Consider the following 27124-nt stretch of genomic DNA (forward strand, 5'->3'; position numbering starts at 1 on the left):
ATCATTTATTTTGATAAGGATTAATAGCATGAGTAAAATAAACGCGTTTAAATGTAGTCCAAAAAAAATTCAAGATTTTTAAATAAAAAAATGGTTGCTGTGCCTCACTCGACATAGATGGGTATAGTGTGTCGTGGACTTTTTTGTAGATATTTATAAGATCTACAATTAATTAGAACATTTTATGGTTCTATCTTTTATAGTTTAGGCAGCGTACGCAAAATAAGTAACTTTTCTGGTTGATTTTTTACACCTTGTGTCCGAAAAAACCCAAATATCTTACGGAACCCTATTTTTTTCCAAAATAAAATATAGCCTATGTTACTCGTGGATAATGTAGCTTTCGAATGGTGAAAGAATTTTTAAAATCGGTCCAGTAGTTTTTGAGCCTATTCAGTACAAACAAACAAACAAACAAAGTTTTCCTCTTTATAATATTAGTGTAGATAGTGTAGATTATTATATTCTGATTTGAAGAAATATTTTAACCATTAATTAGTATGAGATCTCAATTTCAATATTTTTATAAAGTAACTACCTATAGCTTATCTATCATTAACAAAAAGATTCATTCATAATAATTTCAAAATATTTTATTGCTTGATGCTAAATATCTTTATCACTGGAACTAGTGTCAGAATCAGATTTGCTCTTAGTTTTCTTTTTCTTCTTGCTTTTCTTCTCTTTATGCTTCTTTTTCTTTTCTTTTTGCACTTTTTCCTGTGAAAAATGTTACAATTTTTATGAGTAGGCATGTAATTTTTGATTAGTAAACAGTACTAAATTATCATGATTTTTTTTCAGTCAGTGTCAGATTGGAGGGTTCATCCATGGATGGTTCCACCTGAAAAGCTTCATAGCGAAACATATTTGGTTTTAAAATATTATGCTGAATAATAAATAACCAATTAATATGCAGATTTGGATTTTACAAAGCTTGGCCCGTCAGGTCAGATAGCAGTCAAGTGGTAACTTCTTATTGAAGAAGACAAAACCCCTTACCAGTTTAACAGGTGCCTCTGTTATTTGCAGTGTTGGTGCACATCCTTCTGCTCGTACTAATGCTGTCAGATCATCAACTTTGCTCATATCTGCATTTGGGGCACGGTACTGTTCACAGTGGTCCACACGAATTGTTCGACCTAAAATCTAAAATGAAACCTCAAAAAGTACATATACCTATTTTTAAAAAATGGAAGTATACTATGCAGAAAATAAGGTACATGAACCTTTAGAAAGAGATAGAGGTTTTGTAGAGTATTGTCTGTCTTGAGACCGACAAAACATCATATAGGTATGAGTGATAGAGACAATGCTCTACAAAGCTGAAATCTCATTATAAACATAATCAGAAGCTGACATAATCCTGTATCAGCTCCCGTGAGGAAATCTGCATGTCTGAGTTTTACACAATGTTCCCAAAACAATGGTGTGTGATGAAGTCTATGACGACTATGGGTTTCCTTCTCATTCAGATACTAGACCCGTGCTTGGTACTAAGCTAGCAATGGGTTGATCATGATGATATTTACCTTAATTCCATTTAAATTATCCACAGCAAGGATAGTGGATCTCTGATCTTCATAGCAAATAAATGCAAACCCTCTTGATTTGCCTGTTGCTTTATCTCTCACTAAATTAATATTGACAATTTCTCCATACCTTGACAAGTAAAAATACAATTAGTATATTCGACTAAGAGCCAGCGCGTCCCAGACCTTCGTTATTTTATAAAAGCTGAAAATTTCTCTGCATATTGTCCTCAACAATGGGAGGAACGTTTGTTTGGATCATTGTGGCTTTGGAAGATAACAGGTAATAAAGGTGTAAAAAAATCTTGTATTTTCTTCAAAATAGTATTAGAAATCACATCATGCATTGCCAGACATCATGGTGACACACTTAAAGTTTAAAAATTTACGTGTCCGGCAGGGGGTTGCTATGACACTAGTGTCGTGTATGACGTGATTTCTAATACTATTCTGAAGAAAATATATAAAAATAGACTTTGTACTTCAACGTAAGATTATTTGCACCGTCATTACCTACCTGTTCTATCCCAAAGCCACCGTGATGATCCAAACAAACGTCCCTCGTACAATACAAAGAGAAACTCAGCTTTTATAAAATAACGAAGATCTGGCACGCGCTGGCTCTCTCTATATATTATTGTCATGTACCAAGGTTTTATTATAGATTTGCTAACTTGTACATCTAATTAATGAGTGTTTCTTGGCATAATGCCTAAAAACTTACTGTGAAAAAACACAAATAATATCTCCTTCAGTCAAATCATATGGCAAACCTCCTATGAATAACCAAGCGCTGTCTTTGTATTGATCGTGCCAGGAACTCTTCGAATTTCCAGCAAGCTCTCTTTCACTTAATTTCAATACATTTTTTACGTTTCTGTAACAAAACATTCGACATTATCTAATTTTCAAAACGTATTCTAAAGAAAATTAAATAATTATTCTTACGTCATAGGATTCATTTTGATCTCAAAATTAATTTTTCGTCGATGCTAAATTATTTTCGATTTTTCTTTTTACTTTATAAAAATAATATTCTTTTTCTTTTTGATGTGTCTTTGAAGTTTGATGTTTGATGTTTGATAAACAAAAATCCCTTAAAAATCCTCATCAAAGAGTTTTTGTCTTTTGTAAACTGGTTTTACGGCTCTGGGTTCAAGCTTTTTTGAATAAACTTGAACAACAAGAGTATAATTATAGTGTTGGTGTATATATACGTTTTTATACGTCATCCATGAATATCCAGGCATCCAAGGCCGCTAAAAATAAAATAAATGATAAATATGTCAAAGTGATGTCAAACTATCGAATCTAAAGACATCAAAAATTACGTCAAAATCTACGGTCAAAATTTTCTTAAAAATTCTTGTTTTGTTTGGCACAAATTCCATGTTTCTACTTTCTTCCTATGATCTGTGTTTCTTCAAACCTTTTCGTTTCAATATTATTGTATCGAATAGGATTTAAAACTAGATCTGAATCAATAAAATTAATGCAAAGGAATAATAGCTGCTCTAAAAACCACCAAGCTACGTTTTTATTATGACTACTCCTACACCCGACAGTCAAGATCAGTTTGACCAAGTAAGAACTAAAACAGTGATTCTAACAGGTTTTAAACTTCTACCGTTATACTTCTATCGTTTTCAGTTCGATGATGAAGATACTGACCAACAATTGGGAGCAACAGCATCCGGTAGAAAAAGATTATTCAGTAAGGAGCTGCGATGTATGATGTACGGTTTTGGTGACGATCGGAATCCCTACACTGAAAGTGTTGATTTTTTAGAAGACCTTGTTATTGAATTTATTACAGAAACTACTCACAGGTAAGGAAAACCCAAGACTACATTTGGTATTTAAAATAAAAGTTTATAAGGCTTTATTATAATAAAGCTAATAAGGCTGAATGTCCACAGGCAAGTAACTAGCAATAATAAACTTACATTTAAATCTGAATGTGTTATAAATGTCCCTGTGAATGTTCTAAATGTTGATGTTAACTGTAAACTGAGGGAAAGGAATGCCACTTGGAAGCTTAGACATTATAATTTATAAGCCATAACATGTAGTTTTTCGTTTTATAATAATATATTAAATAGTGATAAAATACATATAACATATTAAGATATGTGAACATATTTTAGGGCAATGGAAGTTGGTAGACCAGGCAGAGTTCAGGTTGAAGACATCATCTTTCTTGTACGAAAAGACCCCCGTAAATATGCAAGGGTAAAAGACCTGCTTACCATGAATGAGGAACTTAAGAAAGCTAGAAAAGCTTTTGATGAAGTTAAATATGTTGGTAAGTAATCTCAGTAACTTTTGTAAAATATTTCGCATGGCAAAAACAATCATATTTTTGAGATTGCTTCATACAAAACTCAAAATAGTGTAAAATCTCTAGTACCAATTTAAAGGGACAGCTATCATTATTTGATATTAGAATGAGTATCAATCAATAAGTTACAAGTAAAGTCAAACAAACCAAACTCAAGAATTCGTTTTAATAAATAGAAAACTGTAATATGAAGTTGTTTACACTGTAAAATAAAGCCCTGCTGTAAACAATACAAGCTAAAAATCTTCATGTTTACTTTATAGTAAAAACTATAGGTCTGTTTTCACTTGCATAGTATGGCTCAACGTTGATCTAAGATGCTAACTGCTGATAAAGTATTATAATTAATTTAATGTATTTAATTAAATTTGGATTGTTGACTTATGTAAGATTACTTGAATAATAGTATCATATTATTATATGGTTTTTGCTGTATAAGTATATTATATATTTTAAAATTACTTTAAGTTTTAAAATGCTCAAATATGAAATAGTAACTCGTAAGAAAAGGAAAAGGAAAATAAAAATACTCTGAAATAACTTTATAAAAATGCAACTAAAACGTTTTTTGCATAGCTATTTTGTTGCATAATATTATAATTTACTAAATTATAAATAATGTGGCTAATTCCATTGTACACAATCTCTAAACTAAACTAAAATGACTCGTCTAAATCTATTGCTATCCCTTTCATGAAGTTGCTTGCAGAAAAGGATAGCACTAGATTTAGACCTGTTAATTTAGTTTAGATTAGAGATTGTGTACAAGAGAATCGGCCCCAATATGTTATTTAAGTAAGTGAAGTGTCATTTTTTTGTATCATCTAAAATATTTTTCACTTATAGAAGACCAACAATAACTTTGGTGGTCGTCACTCTCAGTCAGATGATGCAAGTAACAAAATTACCTATTGACACATACATTGCTTTTGTGTTTTGCACTTTATGTACTAAAAGCTGTTATTAATAGTGTTGTGCTTTGTGTGTCATTGAGATCTGCTAATAAATGTTCAGCACAAACTAACATTTTGTGTATGTACTTAAAATAACCCTTACCACCCAAACAACCACTCTACAATTGAAGTAAAATCAATGTATAAAGGTAAAGCCTGATTGAGGCGCGTACTGCAGACTGCAGTGTGAGGTCACTGGTCACACCAGCAGAAAGCAAGTGAGTGTGTAGGGTCTGGATGCCACTGTTGCTTATGTGTGAGACAAAGCTGCCCTCCCTGCCCCGCTTGATGCTCGACTAGAGTAGGCACTTGGCTTTACACTTATTATTGGTTTTATTACAACCAATACAACATAGTTATGTTGCACCCTTAGTAAAGGGTGCAGTCTCACTGGATGTATAATTTGCGGATAACTAACTCTGAGCTACAAATCCAGAGGCCGTGCGATGTGCCATAGAGTGAGGTGTCCATTGTATGAAACTTTCTGCCCACAACCTTCCCACTAAATGTGCCGCAGAAATAAAATGTTGCCATGCCCCAAGCGCCGTTGCTAAAGTTCGCACCCATTCTTTCATGTGCTCTTACAAGCATTGCTTTCACGTCTGTACGGTTAGTGAGACTGCGCCCAGTTACTTTGGGCAGAGATAAAATAAATTATCTCTGGCAGGTAGGACCTATATTCCGCGACAGGTTGAGATGGCAAAGGGGTGTGAGGCGGGGGGACGCCCCGCGCTCGCCAGCACTGGTTCAGTGCAGTGGGTGTGCGGGGGGGCGTTCACGCCCCGGTTGGTATCTCGACCTGTCGCGTTATAATATATAACCATACTATACCTACAGACTATGTAACATTTGACTTAATTATAACCTGATAAAGTTATTACTTTAGAGAAAAGTGGGAATGGAGTTTAAGAGAGATAGTAAAAATAATTTGAATGGCAAAAAATAGCACGACTGTACCGTTTTTTTGGCATTGGATGTTTTTACACGGTTAATAATGTGTAAAAAATTATGAGTAGGTAGGTATATAAGGATCCAATACTAAAATTAAATTTTTAATTTTTCATAACTCAGGCCTATAATAATGGCAAGCAAGTCAACAGGTTTTATTATAAAATGAGTTAAAATATAAATTAATCATCCCTGGTGGGGATCAAACCCACGACCTTTGGATTAGAAGTCCAACGCGCTATCCTCTGCGCCACAGGGACACTGTGTTTAGCAGTAGTAAAGTACGACGTATCGTAGCGTAGGTCTCTTAGATATTTTTTAATCGAATCAAAAATTCCGAAACTTAATCAGCTTTTTCTTTTCTAAAATGAACTAGTTATAACGAAAGCTTCACGCTCGTAATTAATATTGTACCTACCTAGTTATCAAAAAGTTAGATAACCAACCAGTAGTGAATCGACATGGATACCTCGTGCTTGCGAGGCAGCTCTACCTCCGACAAGGTTTAAAAATATTGAACGTATCTTTTACATAAATGTGTAAACTAGTGGGAATAAGGGATTTTGTCGTCTATTTCGTTCTGTAAACTCATGGGCACTCGGTTCTCGGTCGGTTAGTTAATCAGCAAGGCGCACCGCGGGCAGGTCAGGTTGACTGTTGGAGCGCTAAGCTGGAAGTGCATCCCCTTACCCCCCTTTAAAGTTTGTACTTAGATTATAGGTTAGTGAAAATATTACAGTCGCAGACTGTAAACGATAAAAAAGCTTGGATTTGACTCGCTCCAGCAATGCACGGGGCTGCAATGGCTTGTATAGTACGGTATAATAACATTGTAAATTGAAAAATTAAAAAGAGCAACCGCCGAGTTTCTTGCTGGTTCTTCTCGGTAGGAACGGCATTCCGAACCAGTGGTAAATTAAACCTGACTATTCATAAGCACTTTTAAAAAGTTTACATGAATAAAAAAACATTCTATTCTATTCTATTCTATTCTATTTCTGGAGACGCGGCGCGGTGCGTTGGTGCCTTAAGCGATTGGAACAAACCGCGCCGCGAATGATACATTGCAAACTAACGTTACGACGTCTTTGGTTTGAGTTACAAAAACTCGACACATGACAGTAAATGTTAAAAGTCAATCTCCAGCTTAACGCGCCGCGCCTCCAGAAAATAACCCCTAGCTATTTTTTTTTTTTCTGGATTGTTCGATAATTGCACTAAGTCTAACAGATGTCGGAACGGAATGAATGTAACGTTTAGCTAACAGTCTAATCCAATAGAACGAAATAGACGGATCTTGTGAATGTTTTCAGTATGAAATATAGTGGTTTAGGTATGTAAATGTCTTTGGGTTTAAAATATATGGAGCATTTAATCTATGGTATATACTTTTTATTCCTTATATTTTATTCAATACCAGGCGATGTGACTTTAAATAGTATTTAACTTTTTTTTCAGAATGAAAAGAATTATGGATGTTTGAGGCTTATAAGTAAGTAGGTGTACGTGTACCTAATATAAAACCTTATTCCTGCTCATACAAGGCGGTTTCTACACGGTTTCTACACCAAATTATGCCCCATCGTCATCGTCGTCCTTTTGTTCATCTTACTTGGCTGATTATGTGATCATTTGTTTTTCATTATTCTACATGCCCCCCCTTACATATATTTTAATACCTATAATTTTTGTAGTGTACGCTTCTTTAGGTACAGCGTCCCCAATTTGTAGAGATTTAACGTACCTATCTTAAACTTTACTTCCAGATCGGATTTGTAATATTGTCTCGGAAAGTCGACGATATTCCGTAACGATGAGTGTTTATTAGTTAATAAATTGATATTTTTATTAAAATAATGATATTTATTTTAATCTTCCCTATGATACCTTCATTTAGACCTGTATCTGTGTAGATCGTTGGAATATTGTTATACAGTAGTCGGCAGGAACAATCGACCTTTAGAAAGAGATTTCTGCGTCGTGGAGCGTTGTCACTCATACCTATGTGATGTTTTGTCGGTCTCAATGACAGAGACAACGTAGAGAAATAGCTATCTTTTTCTAAAAGGTCGATGTACCTACAATATTTCCTGCCGGGTAAGTACACATACCTATTTGTTTGTTGCCAGGCTTTCGTAAAATAATTAATTTAGTTTCTTCGTTTCGCAATAAAAAACAAAGTAACTACTTACTAATCATTTATTTGTGCGATTACAAAACAAGCAAATTACAACACAAAGATTCAAATATACAATAAAGTAATATTTAGAAATTAATACAACAGAACGACAGTCATAAATTATTACAACATAATCTAAATTCTTTGCGTCACGCCTATCCGATCATCAACTATTTACTTTTTCAGTAGGTAGGTTTTTCAAAACTTTGGATGATTAAGATTTTATCAAATCGTTCATGAAATGTGGGAATAGTCCGTAAAAAATGATTCCTCACGCGCCATTTTAACTCTATGGGTCAACTGTCATGTCAAAAGTACGGTTCACGTTTAAAATAAGGACTAAAATCGTAGGTACTTTTGACATAAAAAGTTAACATGGCGCGTGAGAAGCTAAATTTTACGCGTTATACTTAATTTTTAATCTGTGATTATAAGTAAGCAAACAGTAGGTTTTAATTTATTTTCTCTAAGAGGGCAGGAGCAACGCAATCGTATTAAAATTAAATAATTGTGACAATTTATTAAGGCTATTAATTTCAGTAATTCAATAATAATAATTAAAATAATATAATAAAATAATGTGCCATGCATTTTTAACTATTTTTACCTATTATCTCTATTTTATTGGTATTCAAATAGGCTGTAAAACTATTACTAGGTATATAGTGTGTTATCTATGGATCACACTAAAAGTCCAGTCGATTTTAACGTACACAGGACCGAATAAATGTTAACTTTTATATTATAACATAACGATATAACATATCAAAGGCTTTATTATATAAATAGGTATATAAATAATGTCCTACAAAAACTTTCAAAGGGTGTAAACAAATTAACAATTCAGGCGACTAGACCTGTATTAAACAGCCGAAATATAAGCTTTGGTTCCTCACAACAAATTGTAAAATGTTGACTATACTAATATCTATGATAATATTAATAAATAGGCCATTTATGGCAGTGAAATGGTGATCGTAACTATAGTATATTATAATTACTCTAAAAGTTCTGGCCACTCATACTCATAATCGTAATGTGGATTTCTATATAAAAGAGTTCTAAACATAGAATTTAGTTATGCTTATAATAGTATGTAACCTTAAAAAACTTGCACTAAACATTTATGTAACACTATGTTTTCAAAATTTATGGTAACTATCAATCTCAACGCCATTTTAAAAATAAAAAATAAAAATATCTATACAAATATCGCGGGCTTCAATACCACAGGAGCGCTACTTATAAACAAAATAGTGAATGATTTTCGATTCCAGTAGCAATACTCAGTAGTTAGTATCGAAAATGGAATGGGCGAAGTGGAATGGGCAAAATGCTCCAAAACGGATTACCTAATGATTTACATCAACAGATACTTAATATAATTATGTACATAATTCTCTATCATAGTTTAAGAAATCGTGGACATCGAAATATATGTTATATATACCTAATACCACTGCTAATGCTAGCATAGTTACCTAATATTATAGTCATGAACAGATAGTTGCATGGCGGCATTGCATGGTAGTTGTGCAAAATGTATGGTGCGAGACGGGCATAGGACTATCAGAATCAGAATCAGATTATCAGATTATAATTAATATTAGAGCCTGTTTAAAGTGGTTTTGGTGCCTGACTGAATTGTTTAGCTTTAAACTAAGCCACTATAGGTGCATGTTGGGAAATTGTGACATATACATTCGTTTGATTGTTGTAAAATTAGAATTTAGAAAAATGGCAATTTAAATTATTTGGGCTTGCACTTAGTTTAAGCCCTCATTAACACCAATAAGTTTTACTCACGTAAGTGGCTTACATGGTTAACTTACGGCAAAAACAATGTAACTCTCAGAAGTGTCATTTACCTAAGTTTTAGTCACTTTCTTGAGCAACTTACGTGAGTAAAACTTACAGGTGTTATCGCGGCCTTAGAAAGCAGAGAGTAGAACAAATAGTTTGTATCTCCTGAGTGAAAAGTAAAGATAATTATGCTGATACGGCCCTATATGGTTTTGAAGCCCGTGGATTTATATTTCGAATATGAATTAATTATAAATATGCAAGTTGCTTGCAAATATTTTGATACGTCTCTATTTCAGCCTTTTTTAGTCATTTGTTTTTATTAAGGCAACAATTATCAAATTTGGAGGCCTAGTTATGCGGCCTTATTAGCACAAATATAAAAAGCCAGGAGGCCTCACCTTTATAATAACAAGTAACTGTTGAGAAAATCAGACCCCATGTATAGAAAGTATAAACCTAAGTTATATTTTAATTAGCATAAATTACACAGAAATGGTTAAATTTTGTCAAGCTCTTACAATTCTAATAAATCTTTAAAGCCTATAGTACACGATGACCGAAAATGATGGACGAATACGCTGCGTTTACAAGACGTTGACAGGACTTGTCGTTTTATTGCCATTGTCGGCTAATGTAGAATGAATATGTAAAAGTGAAATCAGTATTCTTATTTTTGACCCAACGTGCACAGAGGCCTTTTACCATGAATAAATTTAAAAGTACTTACAATGAAACACTACATATTTGAAAAGACTTCGAGAATGGAAAGAGTAGATAAGTATAAATTATCGTCTTATTTTAATTAACTTATTAAATGTAAATTTTAAATAAATATGGGGACAAAATAATAATGACAATGCTTCAATAAACATCTAATGACATAAAACTACTAAATAACACGATATAAATTTAATAAAGATTTAGGTAACGTTAAAAACTTATGTATAAGTATCTAATGTACTACGTTTAATTTAAATAGTGTATAAATAAGTAGTTTCATCTAGACAACTAACAGGAAAAAATAAGGCAAGTGGACCTGTAATCTCGTCTAATTAGCTACTATTTTTTTCTACTCAGTGACTCTTTGAGTCTTTTTATAAAAGGTTAAATACTGAAAAAAATGCTTATTGCTTGAATAGAAAATACGTTTACGAGTGTTGCATAATCCTTGAGAAAATAACCAAGAAGGTGGAATTATGGTCTGCCCAGACAAGGAATTGTCCGCGGAGGACAAAAATGGAACACTAAGAAGTCCATTGCATAATCACACGGACTAATAGTACGGCAAAATACCGAAGTAAAAGATGAGATACTTTTGGCCTTCGCGGTCTGCGCAGGCCCTTATATGTAGTTACATATTGACTCAGTCATTTCAAAAATCGGTAACGTATTGTAAATAAAGAATAAATGGAAACCTGTAAAAATTTACAGCGATCAGTCAGTAATTGAAAAATTAGCCTTAAGTAGAGAATCGCCAAAAAAATATAATTCAGTCTGATTAATCTAAATTTTAAGCAAAAGAAGGAAGGCGCTAAGGCTAGGGACAAATGGTGCGGAAAACTTCACGCAAGATTCCGCAAGCGTAAACTCTTCTGCGTTATGTCCGCACAGATAGAGCGCGCCCTAATATAGTTGATTAAATATTTCATCAATCAATCAGCATGTTTGCGTTCACTGTTGGACATAGGCCTTCCAGCGAACGCGCCACCAAACACGGTCCTCTGCGTTCCTCATCCATCCACTTTCCACCTTAAAGATTGTCAGTCCGGTTTTAAATATTACATACTACAAAGATTTATTCGTCACTCATTAGTGAAGTTTTCGTTACAAAACCCTTATACATAATGTAATTTTTCACGCCCTAAGCTCCACGGGTGCAGTGGTCCAATAAGTATGAGTATTTAACATCGATGTATTTAAATAGTTTCATTTCTGCGTATGCGAATTGCGTATGAATTTTGAATAGATTCGTCTCATGTAAAATGTACGTGTTTTATTTTTCCGATTTTTTGCAAAGATTTACAGTACTACCAGTTTTATAAGTCGCATCGGCAAACTTCGTTTGCGCAGAAAAGTGCAACCTAACGCTGACTAAAACCGAATGTATACCAATGAAATATAGACCTTATTGCTTGACGTTAAGATTTTAAACACAAGAACAACAGAGACTCGTGCTATTTCGTTCATATTCACGAGTACAAAACATGGCGCGTAGGCAACAACCAATGGCGAATAGACGTGTACTATGATTGGCTAAGATGTTTTCGCGCCATTTAAAAATAAGATTTCTGTGCAGGTACAGTACGCGGCCGAAAGTAATGTACCTTTAGAAGGAGATAGCGGATTTGTGGAGCCTTACAAAGAGCTTTACAAAGCCGAAATGTCATTCTAATGGCCGATGTACATTACTTCGGCCATTAGAATGACATCGGCGTAACTTATAAAATTGTAGTACTGTAAACATTCTTATTAACACCAGTACTATCGCCTGTCTTCGTTTACGCTAGCGTTCTTATTTCACCACTGGCTGATGCCCGCGACTTCGTGTGGATTTAGGTTTCTAAAAATCCTGTGGGATAAAAAGTAGCCTATGTCCTTCCCCGGATTGGAAGCTACATCTGTACCAAATTTCGTCAAAATCGGTTGAGCCGTGAAAAGCTAGCAGACAGACAGACACACTTTCGCATTTATAAATAGTATGGATATGGATTTATAAGGGCCTATCTATATACATGGATGGTATTATTGTCAACAGTAAGGCCTATGTCCGTCACCAGCTAGTCGGTGGGTGGCGCGAGGGCCAGCACGATGGCCTTCATGACGGCGGCGGCGGCCAGCGCCGCGTGCGGCTGCCACTCCTTGCCGCGAGTGCCGTCGCGGTAGTCTGATATGCCTGGAATCACAACAAAATTATTTAAGACTAGCGGATACCCAGAGTGTACTACTATGCTAAAAAAAGAATGTGCCTAATGCATTGTTTTAGTGGTCTAAAACCATCTTATTCTTGCATTATTGCCTTTTTAATGAAACCGGTTTTTTCTTTAGGTAAATGGCCAGCAAATGAGCAGGCACATCAGTTGGGTGGTTTCAAAGTCTAGACAGGGTTAAATAAAAAATATCAGAAAACTCTCGGTGCGTTATTATAACTAACAACTTTTGTTCTGCGACTTTTTTTAATTTTGTGTAATATCAAATATTCAACATTTTACATAGATTCTCTCCTTGCAACTACTCTAACATTGGCAGGCAACTTCGCGCGAACCTCACGTACGTGCCTCCGTCGCGTGTATTTGTTAAATTTTTGGTATGAAAAACATTAATACGGAATTTTGAAAAGTCGTAGAACAAAAGTTGTTAGTTAAATGATAACAATTAAGTACCGAGAGGTTTCTGATATTTTTTTATTTAACTCTGTATATAGGCACACACATTTTTATGTTTTGGGCACAATTATTAGGAATAGATAGATAAATACTTAACTGCACATAAGATAGAGAATACATGAAATATTGCTAACTTAAAACTACGTATGCAAAGGCAGCCTTATTAAGAGTGCTCCAACTCCTCGGTACTCACCTCTGATGGAGAGGAAGCAGTCCTTGCAGTTGCCGACGACGCTGTCGAGCACGGCGTCCAGCTCGCAGTCGTATGCGAGCGCGCGCGCGTGCGACGCGAAGGCCGCGCGCGCCTCGCCCGCGCACGACACGGCGCGCCCGCCCGCCACCGGCGCGCAGTGCACGCGGGGACCGCGCCTGAATATATCGGTATTATACCTTATTACATTGTCTATACACATATAATTATAATAAGAAACTCGGTGCTCTTAGGCCTTAGCGCAAGTTTGCGCTAAATCTTCACCACGTTGAAAATCTTGACCACGTTGATAGAATTAAAAACACTTGTGCTGTGAGACCTTCCTTGCTTTTTGCTCATGATTCTAGGTCAAAAGGAAGAGGATAGTGCATATGCGGCACAAATGGATGTATTTTTTTATTGCGTTGACTTAGAAGCTTGATTTTTAAACAGCCGCAGGCGCAGGGGCCACAGACTTCGATATCTTCACGAGTTCCTTGAGAAAAATGATTTTAAAAGACATACGAACAACGAAGTGATCCTATAAGGGTTCCTTTTTACCTTTGGCTCCTAACCGTAAAAAGGGCACTGGACCTAATTGGCATACCTAAAGTCCGCCACATGTTTTATCACTGGCCGCCGAAACGTGGTTTTTACAAAATGGCGAACTTGAAGTTATGCCAGGTTCCATACAAAAATGTTCAAACCCTTTTACCACTCTTTTTCGCCAGCTAAAATGTACATACATCTTGTCTCCCTGCGGCGCGGGATGCGACACCTCGATGTAGGCGCCGCCGCCGACGTCCACGCAAAGCCGATCCGTGGCTTCCTCGGGCGGCTCCCAGCGCCCTGGCACGCCCTTCAGGCGATTCAACCCTGCACAAAACGATTACGGTATAATATTGAGGCCAGAACCAAGTAGACACGTGAGTTGTCTTATAGAAACCGACAAGAGGTATGGTTGCCTTCCAAGCCAATCCGCTACCATCTTAGACTGACAAGAGCTAACTTGTTAATAAATAAATAAACTTATTCACTGCAGTGTACCGAGTAAAGCAGAGGTTTATAGAGCGCACTTTGACTTTGCTCAGACTTAAGATTGAGTTAAAACGAGACAGATTTATGTGAGAGATATACATCTGTCTCGTTTTAACTGTGTTTTTAAGTCTAAGCAAAGGCAGAGTGCGCTCTATAGATCTCATCCTAAGAGGTGGCAATAAATCAATGCTAACCGCCACTGTATCAAAAAATAATAGCGGCTTAAAATACGGTATTTGACAACTAGTCAAATCAGTAACTTTTTATCAAACGTCAAAACGCGCGCTTAGTATGCGAGTTTCTATGAAATACCGGTGTGTGACATCACAATCATTTGACGTGCTTTTTTTAGTTTAATCGATAATTTAAAATGGTTATTACACTGAAAACCAACAAAGGACGTGGATTTTACGTATTTTGGAAGAGCCTCTATTTAATAATCACTGAGAAATAATTTATTTTTAATGTAGTCAAATACCCAATTACAAGTAAAAGGTTTACAGAAGTAGATGTACTCTACTAGTAAACATACATACCATCATTAACATAGTTGGTCCAAGTGGCGCCAGAACTTGCGAGGATGACCGCTAAATCTTGTAGAAGGTAGTCGGCCGGCTTGTACGGTTTGACTTCGTAGTCCCAGCCGCCTTTGTTGTTACGTTCTGCCTTTTCGCAGTATATGTACACGTACCTGAGAAACCAAATATAATTTATGTTATTGTAATACGCTATTTTACACCAAACGAGAAAGACGAAACAAGACAGTATTAGCAATAAAGCAATCGAAAAATGTTAATTTCAGTTTATGAAATTATATAGGTACATAATGGATTTTATAATTCATTTTAAAGATTTAACTTTTTTATCTGTTCTACAAATATCCAAAACGCATGATACCGTAGCCGCCATGTTAATTCCGACTGGGTCGTCACATGGATTCAAAATGTAATGTATTTCACTAAGAAAACACCGTTGCTTATCAATCCGTGTGACGTAATGACAGCTCATAAACCTAAAAACATGGCGTTTTCGCGGCGAAATTGGAAACGCAAAAATTAAATACATTTTTATTGCACTTATTGACGATCGAATGAAATTTTTGTAAATTTTTTGGTAGTTTAATATGACTTTAGGATCAAATTAAGAAACTTTTTAAAAAAGGGTAGTAGAATGGAATACTCTATAGTTCTATTTCATGAAGACTGCTCAGCCTTGGTTGTAGAGTATGGAACTCTAACTGGATATTCTCATATCCATAATAATATGTTTCGGAGTTGAAAGACGAAACTTCTCACCGGGTAACAGCAAATCAATGGCGATCAGAGTGTTATAGCCAACTAAAAAGTGGACTTTTAAACATAATACATGACACACATCGTGTGATATTTTCATGTCTTCCCCATTAGTAACAGGTTCGATTTCGGTACCTAAAAATTCGTACCTAAAAGTGCAATTCAATACAGGTTTCATCATCATTCAAAACGGTTCGCGACGAATATTTATATGACGTATTGTTATATAACACATTCTTTTTTGTCTACCTACTATGTAACATGGAATAGATAAGCCCGCCCGGGCAAAGCCAGGGCGGGATAAGTAGTATCATATCTATATTATCTTAACTTTTCTAATCTTATGACTATATAAGTTATGAATTTAAGTGTCAAGGTTAAAAATCTCTAAATAGTGCATCTATTTCTTACACACCGACAAACACAGAGACAAACGTAGTCTTATTTTACTTTTGGCTGTGATAATAAAATTAATTACGTAATTATTTACTAGGTAGTACGTATTAAATAGGAAAATTAAAGTTATTGCAGCTTTATTTAGATATATGTATTTATAGAAGCTACTAGGAATCCTGATAATGTTATCACATCGAAGTTGTATTTAAAGAATAGGTATATTTTGGTATTTCCCATAGTAGGTAATAGGTATGTGTCATATTATATGACATTCAAATAGGTAATTAACTTAGCATTGAGTGTCAATGATGACGTATGGTACAGACACAGGTAGCGCTCTGAATTATTATGATCAATAGGTAGTTCAAAGTTCATTCATTTAACCCACACTCGGGGCATACTGTGAGGTCATTTACATTAGACTCATAAGCCTAGCGCACTTAAACCAATTTAGGTAATATGTACTGCAGTCAATGAGCTAAATTAGTACCCATAGAAGGGCTTTTTCCAACAAAAATCGTGTCCTATGAAGCTGGCAAAATTAGTATGACACTGGTACTGATTCTGAGCACAACCAAATTTTAGAGTATTCGCAACCTCTTCTTACTAATGTAATATGAAAAGGACAGACGCAGTTTGCCAGTTTTCAATTTAATTTTTAGATGGTAAAACCCGTGATTTTAGCGCACAGTCGCGAGCCTACTGTTTAAATTTGTAGCGCACTAAAATTTAGAGTCGTTAAATGTAAAGTTCATGTTCTGTCCCTTTTTAGCATTGTTAAAAAGAAAAGGATGCAGATACTCTAAATATAGTTTAGAGAAAGACAACGGAATCGGTGCCACTAGGCATCTAGTTGTAAGCAAAAACGAGTTGTAGGTCGCAAATTTTTGTTCATAAAGAACTGTCTAGTGCTGGTAGTGCTTAGTACCTAGGGATCGCTGACTGTTGTTGATTTACAGGCTAGCTGATCTGTCCCAGCCTAATTCCTAAGGATGTGTGTGTAGCACATACACAGCTACATGTTGCTATGAAAGAGTATAGACTAGAAATGGACCATTTCACAGATAGCAAAACGTGAAAAGCTTTCTAATATTATTTCACTTCGGCCTATCGGCCAGCAGGGAGAAGTGGCGAATGCTCGTGAGGCGTATAACATCTGCCCCCAAGAACACTTCGTGATGACCACGACCACTCTGCCAAGAGTGTTACGAAGAAGAAGAAGAACACTTATTTGCTACCTTACATAAAGCCTGTAAAAACCACGGGCAAAGTCACTAAAAGTCATAATTTCATTTAATCTCTGAAACTAAGACGGTGCGAGAGAAAACACTCGCATTGCAGTGTGTTAGAAAGAGAAAAATCATTTAGTTAAATAATTAATGTAGTGAATAAAGATTGTAAGTGCGAAAACTGAAAAATCACTTTCGGCGAAAAATCATCTACAATTGAAATCACTATGAAAAAAAAAAATTCGACAAATGAAAAAGCAATAATGCCCATCTATTACCTATACCTATAGATAAAACATAGACACGACTTATTGAATATTCAAGATTATACGGTAGAATTAGTATCCTTATTATAAATGCGAAAGTGTGTTTGTTTGTTGGTTTGTCCTCCAATCACGTCGCAACGGATTGACGTGATTTTTTGCATGGGTATAGATAAAGACCTGGAGAGTGACAAAGGCCACTTTTTATCCCGGAAAATCAAAGAGTCCCCACGGGATTTTTAAAAAACTAATTCCACGCGGACGAAGTCGCGGGCATCAGCTAGTCATAGAATAAAGTGAATAGCTAGGTAAGTCAAATTAATACAATGCAGGAAAACTAGTCGTTACCTATACAATGTTGTGAAACAATTGCGAAAGGACGATTTTATGATTCGTCGAATGAGTAGATTACTGGATTTTCTCATAACGGTGGTTAGGAGTGTAGACGCATACGTCATGACTCAATACGAATACGATGTGGCGCCTGAACCGAAGACGCCGCGTCGGTTTTAAGCTGTAAAATTACTCAATATGTGTCAAGGTCCTTGGCATGTGTAAACACGGTGCTACCATGCGATTTTGTTGTCGGAAAGCCAAGCTTACCATTGTATTAAGTTCACAGATATGATACCTATCCAAACGAAACCATTGGTAGGTATTGTTATAAATAAATAATTATGACTTACAAGAACTTTTCATTAATATATTAACTAGCTGATGCCCGCGACTTCGTTCGCGTGGACTACACAAATTTCGAACCCCTATTTTACCTACCACCCTTAGGGGTTAAATTTTCAAATATCCTTTCTTAGCGGATGCCTACGTCATATTAGCTATGTGCATGCCAAATTTCAGCCAGTCCAGTAGTTTGAGTTGTGCGTTGATAGATCGATCAGCAATCAGTCAGTCAGTCACCTTTTCGTTTTATATATTTAAATTATAGGAGCATTTTAGGTGAAAAACTAAAAATAACACTTTCAAATAACCAACTTATGCTACCAAAACATTAGAAATATTCTAATGTATGAAGATAAGCACTAGGTATATTAATTGTAGCATTACGAAGAACTCATTTTAACCATCAGACAATTTAGGGCGTTCAGATAAAACGACACAAAAACCTCAAATTGTTTCTTAAGCGTGAGAACTTTAAGATTAGTCATGTTTGAGATTTGAACCTTGAATGATAATAAAATAACTATCCACTTTTATGAAACTTACAAACAGTAAATACGGAAGTATTTAAGTACGTGTTTCTAACTCCTTCATAATTTTATTTTATTTTATATAATTGAATACTTATAGAAGACTAGCTTATGCTCACGACTTCGTCCGCGTGGACTACACAAATTTCAAACCCCTTAGGGGTTGGATTTTCAAAAATCCTTTCTTAGCGGATGCCCACGTCATAATAGCTATCTGCGTGCCAAATTTCAGCTCGATCGATCTAGTAGTTTCGAGCTGTGCGTTGATAGATCAGTCAGTTACCTTTTCCTTTTATATATTTATGATTGATTTACTCGTAAAGTCTACTTCTGTTGCACAAAATCACTCAAATAAAATGACAGGGCTGAATATGTATTGCTATCCCTTTCTTAAGACTCCCTACGGAAAAAGATAGCACTTTTACACAGCAGATTTAGAACTGTCAATTTAGTTTAGTTTAGAGATGATACTATATATATATGGTTACTAGTAGTACACAGTTCCTTGCAATTCACGAAGGCGAGTGAACTTTACTTGTGGTTACGTCGTATAGACGGACATTGCGTAAGTGTGCGTGCATGTCGGACCAATAAGTCGCGAGCACGCGCTCGCAAACGGACATATTTACTTTATCTTACTCATACCGATACGACTTAAACAAAAGCATGAGCTACTCGCCCTTGTGAAATGCAAAAACTATACTACAACTGTTTTCTAGTATCGACTAATACGTACCCAGGTATATACCTCTTTCATTGCAAAAATATGTATGTATAATGTATATACATATCTAGTAAATCAAAGAGGAACTCACTTATCTTGCAGATCGGGCGCTGGCGTGGAGACCACGACGTCTCCCAGTCTCACGTGCTTGGCATAATCCGTATAATGGGGCACTCCGCCGCCCACGCCCACCAAGAACACGTAATCTACCTACGACACAAAACACCTCTATGAATACCAAATTATTATGTGACTTGCGTGAAAAATTTACTAGACTTCATAAATTTTACGACTAAGTCGGCAAAACCAGCGGGTCATCCCCATTATCCATTTAGTCTGTCATTCAGGAAGATTCCATCCGGAACGAAAAAACGCTTGAGGCTTAGTCAAAGATTCTACATAAATATGTTAACCAAATGAATAGAATGTTATTTATTATGCTAGATATAAACGAATATACCGCGAATTGGTTGCCTATTAAAATCAGTTCAAGGCTACCCTGAATTGAAGTTAGAGTAATAAACCACCCTTCACCCTTTTACCACTTTACCACAAGACGAGTTTCCACCCCTAGGTCGTCAATATGCCACGAAACGCTTTGCGTTATGATTCCTCATAGATAGGTCTGCGCATGGCTAGGGTTTGGAATCGTGGAACAAAGTTTGGAGATTATCATCCGAAAAGCTTCCTCTCTTCAGATAACTAAGCCCTGTCCAGCCCTTATATCATTCAACCAAAGCGTCTTTGGCGACCTTTGATTTGGAGCCCGCCTCTGATTTGAATTCTAGCTTGCAACACTAATCTTGGGAATGACAATCGGGCTCTTCTCTGTAAATGTCCAAAGAAAGAGAGCTTCCTTCGCATGATGGTGAACATGAGTTCTCTCTATTTGTGGACCAATTCCAGCTCCAATAAACTCAAATTGCAATATGGAATCATTACTTTTATAAATAGAAGGGTCCTTAATCGTTCAAGTATAACATCCTCTGGTGCGCGGGCGCACTCATGCGAGAAATTTAATCACGCGTGCTCACATCTGTTATTGTAAATTATAATGTATAACTTTAAACATAGATAATCGCTAGGCTGCGTCTCGTTTAAAAATAAACTGATATTTTCCGCGTTGCATCTCCAGAAATAATTGTAATACATTGTGCTTGATTCGTACCTAGGTATCGAACTACACTAATTTTGAAACTTGCTCTCGTTTTGAACATTAGTAATGTAATATCTCGCCATTTGTAATGAGCCACTTCACGTATGCATACGAAATAGAACAGGCGTCCAAGGGTATACTAAACAGGTTAACGCCTATCGGCTAAGTAGATTTGATACTATTTGGAAGTTTTATAACCAATAAAAACAAAGGTTATTTTTATAGCGCGAGCTGAATAAAATCTTCAAGCCACTTGTAGATTTATTTTTATAGGCACTCATAATTTACGAGACATTTGAATAACCTCATCTGGTAACATAATCCTGGTGATCAGCCTGGCTGTCCAGCGCGGAATTGATGCCAGTATTTTTGGCACTAATCCACGCTCGCATGATTTGTACAATAATTATATAAGGCCAGCTTTAAGTTTCACTATAACATTTTCAATAAAAAAATTAATGTTTTGAATAAAAGGCACTCAAGACTTCTTAGAAGAATATAATTCTCTAAGGCTTAGAAATGTATCTAAATGCTTAGAGTCTAAGCATTTAGATACATTAGAAGTGTCGGAAGAGGAATCAGGGAAGAGTACCAGTAACCAAAACGTTTCACTGCTTAGTGGCAGGGTATACTTATTGCCTAACTAGACAATTACAAATATACCTAAGTATAGCAGCGATAGACGCAACAAGAAATTATGCCACCTATAATAATTTTCTTCTTCTATTTTGATGAATTAATAGTCCACGATTTTCATTAGTTAAAAAATAAAGATAAAATAAGGTACGGGCTACAAGTTACCTTTTGGAAAGTGCCAAGGAGCCTGGTTGTGGTGTTACCAGCGGCTGTCATGGCTTCTCTCGTCCTGCCAACTGACGGCAACTTCGTGGTGACGACTCGATGTGCGCCAATAGTTCCCAACGTGTACACATTGGATTCACCTGTTGAATATATCAATGACGAGTTTAAAAATTAGGAGACTCAAAGTCAAAGTCAAAAGGCACTCGATCGCTGAGGGTACAATGTAACAATGGTTTCAGGATACTGTAGGGCTTGCCGCGGTTTTGTTCGGCGTCAGGCATGGTTGCTGAAGCACGAACGGATGATTTCTATCCATCATGAGGAAAAGGACGTCATCCGGTCCGGCAAGTCTGCGTTTGAGTTCAAACAGTATCCTGAATATGAAAGCGGGGAAACTGGATTCGCACATTCTGCAGCGATTTCTAAAGTAAAGTTTCTTAAGTTCTCGACCGGTAAACACGCTGTCTAAAATTGTTTCCGAATTTGTTGGACGCACCTTATTGTGATTGTATTAAGTATATAATAATTATTATTATAGTTGTAAAAATAAAATTATCATACTACCATAGTTTCTAAGACTTGTATGTAGACAAAGGTTAAAAACTAGTACATATTACAATATTTTAGTATAGTACTAACAAAATATGGGTCTCTGTGGCCTTAAGAAAGAATTTATTTATTTATTATTATTACATTAATGAGAAAGTATCCATCCTTCCATCCATATTAAGAAGTGAGAATTTGGATGAGTCAAACATTAATCCTTGTCAAAATTTAGGTACAATTTTCCTCGACCTTATATATGTATCCTATTAGATTTTTTTTATAAAAGCCTCATAAGGAATTGTGCTATGTGACAATTTAGTAGGGTGATTCATTTGATCACAAAATGTACTACAATAAATACAATTTATTTTGAAATCCATCACTAGTAATTAATTCACACGTCGCGTAGCACGTCAATGATAATAAATAAACTAACAATAAATACGTAAATTATAATTAATTACTAAACTTCGATTCGTCATCATCAAACACTAATTCTTTACACTTAAAATAAAAGTGATAGTGAGAGCAAAAATGGATTTAGTTAAAACTTTCGCAATTTTCAGTATTTTTATAACACAAATCGAAATGACACCAGTTTCGCCGACATCTAGTGTAGATTCTACTGTACTGAAACTACCGAAGGATATTAAACCAGGAACAAACATAACAATTCTTGGAAATAACAACAATGTTAACACGTAAGTATCTTGAGATAAAATTATTATATTTCATCAAACTTAATTTTAAAAATTTTGGTAAGTATAGTACGCGACAGGTCGAGATGGCAATCGTAGTATGAGACGGGGGACGCCTCGCACACCAGCACGTCACTCGCGCTACCCCGCACGGGGTTAGCGCGGGGCTGTGGGGCGCGTCCCCACCCCGATTGCCATCTTGACCTGTCGCGTACTATAGCTTTGTATATAAAAATAGATATTTGATGAATAGTCTCCCCTGCATTGTTATATTCTCGGTTCGGAAATGTTTAGATTTTTTGTTGAGAAGGATAAACCTTAGAAGTTATAACTATGAAAGTTTGAATGTTTGTTACTTCTTCGCGCCACAATGACTGAAATGATTTCGCTTGAAATGGATATAAACCCTGAAGTAACCCATAGGCTACTTTTTTCCCGGAAAATCAAAGTGTTCCCGCGGGATTTTTAAAATACCTATATCCATGCGCACGAAGTCACTTGACTCCCCAGCATTTTTAAATTTTCGTTTTTTTAATGGTTTTATTTTTTTTTAGTTTTAGCGCAACGTTTTCTGGCGACTTTATGGATAAAGATGATCAATGCAACATCTTCTTTATCCCTAATCAAGATAAAGATCAATTCATAATTAAATTTGAAAATCAGGGCAAAACTAGCGAAACAACTTATTACGATATTGACCCCAATAATAGTAAGTAATTGAACAACAATATGCATTTTCCTTACATCCTTATTATATTAAGATATCAAAATGTTAAAAGTGACCGGAAAATTACGAGTTTCCCTGTCATAAGTTTAGCCGCTTTTTATGTCTATCTGTCTGTGGCACCATAGCGATAAGATGGATTTTACTGCGGTTTAAAAATCGAGATGGTTCTTAACTATACTAATATTATAAAGAGGAAAGATTTGTATGTTTGTAATCGATAGTCTGAAACTACTGAACCGATTTAAATAATGCTTTCACCATTAGAAAACTACGTTATTCAGAAGTTACATAGGCTATAAATTACACATTTTATATACCACGGACGAAGTCGTGGGCAAAAGCTAGTATGTAATATGTTTAATGAAAACCAGTTCAGCCGTTAGTTTAAACCAGCTCTTTTCTCAGCTGGTGTAGGCTAGGATCTCATGATATATTCATAAAGTTCTCAAAGCTGTGCAAATTCTGCCAACTCACAATTGGCCAACGTGGTGGACTACATTCTGAGACGAGCCCCGTGCTCTGTAGTGGGCCGGCGATGGGTTGAGATGATGATGATAATGATGAAAGGCACTGATTATTGCATATAAAAAATAATTGAGTAATATATTCCAATGATATTCATGTATTTTAATTTTACTATTTCCAGAAGAAGTCTCTTTTACTCTGCATGTGATTGCTAGAGTTACTGAATCAGGTGAAATGATGGATCTATATTTTGAAGAAACTGATAGAGGACAAGAGCCAATAGGTTATTGTAGGTTCGCCTCATTTAAAACTCTCGAATACATTGTATTTACAGGCGTCGAACATGTCCAAAATTTGAGCTTTAATTTTACACGGCCCGATTATTGATTTTAAGAATTCACATTTTGATAAGGAATACAATGGAATTTAATGGAGAGGAAGCAGGAACAGTCATCGTTACTAAATTTTTTACGTTTAACTATGAAAAAATTTCGTTATGTCACGTTTAAAAGTTAACGTTAATAGTAGTGGTATGCTGGGTCTTGTTATTTTTATTGTTACATTTTGACAAGAGCATAACGGTAGTTTAGTAATGCTACAAAAATACCGGTAATTCGGTACCTGAGAGGAATTAGAGAAGAAAAAGCTCATAAGGACAATTTATGAGAAAGACATGTTTCTTTCTCTTTGTGAAACGAAGAAAGGCAATGAAAAATGGAAGAAATAAAAGAGAAGCCTACACAATAAAAAATAAGTACATCATTCAAGAAAATAATGAAACAAGAACAAAAGTTGCGTAAAATCAACCTTTAGGAGTATTTTGTTTTAATAAAAATTAAGACCAGAAATCGATTTTAAACTTATTTTTTCTATATTCTGATTAATTGGAATCTCTAATCTATCAGGTGTTTTTTACCAAGTGAGATTATTATGAAAAGTGGCAAAATATGCAATGAAATTTTAAATTGTAAAGTATGGATTTGCTGGGTGTTTAAAGACTAGTTTATTATCAGATTAAGTACATAGGTACCTATCTTTTCACGTCGAATTTCTTCACTATTGAAAATTAAACGTGTATTAACTTTGTGTCTACTGTCTAGTCATTAATGTTAAGTAACCTCCGGCTGGTCCGAGGAAACGTTTTTGTTATATTAAAGATTATTCGTTTTAATGAAAAGTTTATTTTATTTCTATTTCTGTAAATTCCTATAAAAAATTAATATTAACCTTCCATAATAAAGGTATGAGTAAAATGAATGTGAACGACCTACATAAAATACATTAAAAATATATTTATGTAAAAGTAAGTAATTAATATGTCGTCATCAATAATTTAATATAGCAAATGTCTATGGGATGTAGATTTCTATGCGTAAAAAATATAAACTTTGAAATTAAAATGCCAGAAATACAACATCAATAAGATATAAAATATACAGCCGTGCGATAAATTAATGTGCCCACTCTTTGTAACAAATAATCAAACATCTTTGAAAGTAAAAATACTTTGAAGCGTTTGTAATAATATTTTCTGCGGTCATAATTTTCTGGTGTGGGTAAACTTCAGTGAGGTGTAGTCACGCGTTGTCTATCACCGATATAGAGAATAAACTTTTAAATTGGATTATTTTAAAGGTAAGATTTTTTTATTGCATGTAATTTTTTGGATAAACGTCTGCTAAACCTTTTCATTTAGGTCATGGAGTAAATAAAAACATCCAAAAATATACTAAAAACTTATAGCTGTATATTTCGTCCTCAGTAAGCATCTATAATTAATTCTGTGTTATCATATGAGATTGAAGGTAAGCTCTTATTTTTCATCATGTAAAACCCCCTTTAAATCAGATGCATAATATCTAAATATTAAATAGGAATAGGGATATTACTAAATGTAAAACTATTCAGACAATTCATAAGACTCAACGTGAGCGACGAGTCAAGATTCTGGTCAAAACTTGTAAAATACCATACCTACCTATTTACCTACGTCAGGCAAGCTTATTACTAGGTGATTGTACTTGTAGTTGCTAAATAAAGTCACGTACTCTTCAGTAAGATAGATAACCTAGTCTTATATTGTTTTATAAAAAAAGATTAACTAAAAATATTGTTCTTTCGGAACTTACCCTGTATAACACCCTACCTAGGCCCGCTTATAGCTATTTACCCGACTACGGCAAAGCTAAAAGAAAGTATTATGATTTTAGCAGTCTATGTATGTATGTATAATGTATATATGTATGTAGGTTTGTAGTTATGTGTGTTCCACCGTGGCGCCTAAACTACTGAGTTGATTTTGATGAATGAGGTGTCAATCGTTTTGTTATTATAGTCCGGGTGACATAAAAAGAACAAAATCAATATGGCGGATGTTGCACCCAAAACAATTGGGGTCTCAAAAACATTTTTGCCATCGTATCGAGTGGGGTTGTCAAATAAAAGAAGAGAAAATTTTAAGTTCATAAATATAAATTATACTACAACATTAAAATATACCAAGCGACAGAAAAACAATTTTACTAAGAAAATTTCAGCGTTTATTAAGACGATCGTAGTCGGGTTTTATCTAATAAGCCGCAAAATATTTATTTTCAATCGTTGTAGATCGAGTTTGTTTACCGAGTCATTCCAATAAAACTTCTGATCGGAATCCAGTGAGGTTTCCCAGGTGGAAACAATAAATGAGGTGGACTGATGATTTAAAGCAAGAATCGTCGTCATCATCATCATTATCAACCAATAGACGTCCACAGCTAGACAAAGATCTCTTGTAGGAATTTTCACACGCCCCGGTCTTGCGCCGCGCCGCCTGAATCCAGCGGCTCCCTGAGGCTCCTTTGATGTCTTCTGTTCACCTGTCTGACAGACGGTGGACTACAATCTTATGAGATATATTTTTTCCAGGCCGACAATTGTCGCGAAAATCTGCTGGTAAAAATTTACTTAGGTATAAGTTCTATGTTTTAATAAATATTTAAGTTATAGTTACCTACACTTATCAGGTAGGTACTATTTATTACCTACAACGAACGCGGGGACAATCAAAGCTGATAAAATGTACAAGTACCTACCTAGGTGACTTGCCTTAATAAGGTGTGGGTGGATTAGTAATAGTTTAAGGAATAGTAGGTTTAGGACTTAGATTTATAAAATTAATAAAACATCATACTTAACATTGATTTATGAAACACTACAAAGGGTGACACCAAACAACCCCTTTTCGGCACACTAAAAACAATACTAAGTATA

At 35.3% G+C, this 27124-nt stretch overlaps 4 protein-coding genes and 1 non-coding gene across 9 annotated transcripts in view; 2 read left to right on the top strand and 3 right to left on the bottom strand.

Annotated features, from left to right (window-relative positions):
• Positions 1-571: 571 nt before the first annotated feature.
• LOC117986884 (RNA-binding motif protein, X-linked 2) lies at positions 572-2640 on the bottom strand. The gene is made up of 5 exons (XM_034973838.2): positions 2481-2640; positions 2257-2409; positions 1533-1662; positions 1003-1149; positions 572-720 (listed from the first exon to the last, which is right to left on the bottom strand). Exons 1-5 carry the CDS (start codon positions 2492-2494, stop codon positions 607-609), a joined length of 558 nt encoding a protein of 185 aa, XP_034829729.1. The 5' UTR covers positions 2495-2640; the 3' UTR covers positions 572-606.
• A 202-nt stretch (positions 2641-2842) lies between these two features.
• Positions 2843-7647, top strand: LOC117986887 (transcription initiation factor TFIID subunit 13-like). Of its 5 annotated transcripts, XR_004674221.2 has the most exons (6): positions 2844-3116; positions 3183-3361; positions 3680-3837; positions 4720-4764; positions 7233-7266; positions 7541-7572. XR_004674221.2 is itself a non-coding variant. In XM_069502249.1 (5 exons), the coding sequence occupies exons 1-4, from the start codon at positions 3075-3077 to the stop codon at positions 4731-4733; spliced, it is 393 nt and encodes a 130-aa protein (XP_069358350.1). In that variant the 5' UTR covers positions 2844-3074; the 3' UTR covers positions 4734-4768; positions 7233-7647. The 5 variants fall into 5 exon arrangements, 4 of the variants coding, with proteins under 4 accessions (XP_034829743.1, XP_069358350.1, XP_034829741.1 ...); XM_069502249.1 differs by having other exon boundaries at positions 4720-4768; positions 7233-7647; XM_034973850.2 differs by having other exon boundaries at positions 7233-7645.
• Positions 5962-6034, bottom strand: TRNAR-UCU (transfer RNA arginine (anticodon UCU)). Its single transcript has one exon. It is a non-coding gene; the product is annotated as a tRNA-Arg (tRNA).
• Positions 7648-7955: 308 nt separating the features above from the next.
• The window catches only part of LOC117986875 (uncharacterized), a 32115-nt gene continuing 12946 nt past the window's right edge, over positions 7956-27124 (bottom strand). Inside the window, exons 9-14 of the mRNA XM_034973795.2 lie at positions 21437-21576; positions 19571-19689; positions 14907-15061; positions 14079-14208; positions 13336-13511; positions 7956-12652 (exon numbers count right to left, since the gene is read on the bottom strand). Of these exons, the coding sequence (XP_034829686.1) occupies positions 12537-12652; positions 13336-13511; positions 14079-14208; positions 14907-15061; positions 19571-19689; positions 21437-21576 (836 nt within the window). The 3' untranslated portion in view covers positions 7956-12536. The remainder of the gene's footprint in view (positions 12653-13335; positions 13512-14078; positions 14209-14906; positions 15062-19570; positions 19690-21436; positions 21577-27124) is intronic.
• Positions 21742-25043, top strand: LOC138403097 (uncharacterized). The gene is made up of 3 exons (XM_069502248.1): positions 21742-22683; positions 23235-23389; positions 24054-25043. The coding sequence occupies exons 1-3, from the start codon at positions 22517-22519 to the stop codon at positions 24257-24259; spliced, it is 528 nt and encodes a 175-aa protein (XP_069358349.1). The 5' UTR covers positions 21742-22516; the 3' UTR covers positions 24260-25043.

Source organism: Maniola hyperantus, chromosome 12 (genome assembly GCF_902806685.2).
Source record: "Maniola hyperantus chromosome 12, iAphHyp1.2, whole genome shotgun sequence".
Taxonomy (NCBI): domain Eukaryota; kingdom Metazoa; phylum Arthropoda; class Insecta; order Lepidoptera; family Nymphalidae; genus Maniola; species Maniola hyperantus.

Excerpts from the sequence above, each read along its gene's own strand:
- LOC117986884 (XM_034973838.2), bottom strand. Across the intron at positions 1,663-2,256 it reads ATTATTTGTGTTTTTTCACA|GTATGGAGAAATTGTCAATA; the intron begins GTAAGTTTTTAG and ends TTACTTGTCAAG. Across the intron at positions 721-1,002 it reads CAGAGGCACCTGTTAAACTG|GAAAAAGTGCAAAAAGAAAA; the intron begins GTAAGGGGTTTT and ends CATTTTTCACAG.
- LOC138403097 (XM_069502248.1), top strand. The coding sequence starts at position 22,517 with ATGGATTTAGTTAAAACTTTCGCAATTTTCAGTATTTTTATAACACAA. Across the intron at positions 22,684-23,234 it reads AATAACAACAATGTTAACAC|TTTTAGCGCAACGTTTTCTG; the intron begins GTAAGTATCTTG and ends ATTTTTTTTTAG. Across the intron at positions 23,390-24,053 it reads CGATATTGACCCCAATAATA|AAGAAGTCTCTTTTACTCTG; the intron begins GTAAGTAATTGA and ends TACTATTTCCAG.
- LOC117986887 (XM_069502249.1), top strand. The coding sequence starts at position 3,075 with ATGACTACTCCTACACCCGACAGTCAAGATCAGTTTGACCAA. Across the intron at positions 3,117-3,182 it reads GTCAAGATCAGTTTGACCAA|TTCGATGATGAAGATACTGA; the intron begins GTAAGAACTAAA and ends TATCGTTTTCAG. Across the intron at positions 3,362-3,679 it reads ATTACAGAAACTACTCACAG|GGCAATGGAAGTTGGTAGAC; the intron begins GTAAGGAAAACC and ends AACATATTTTAG.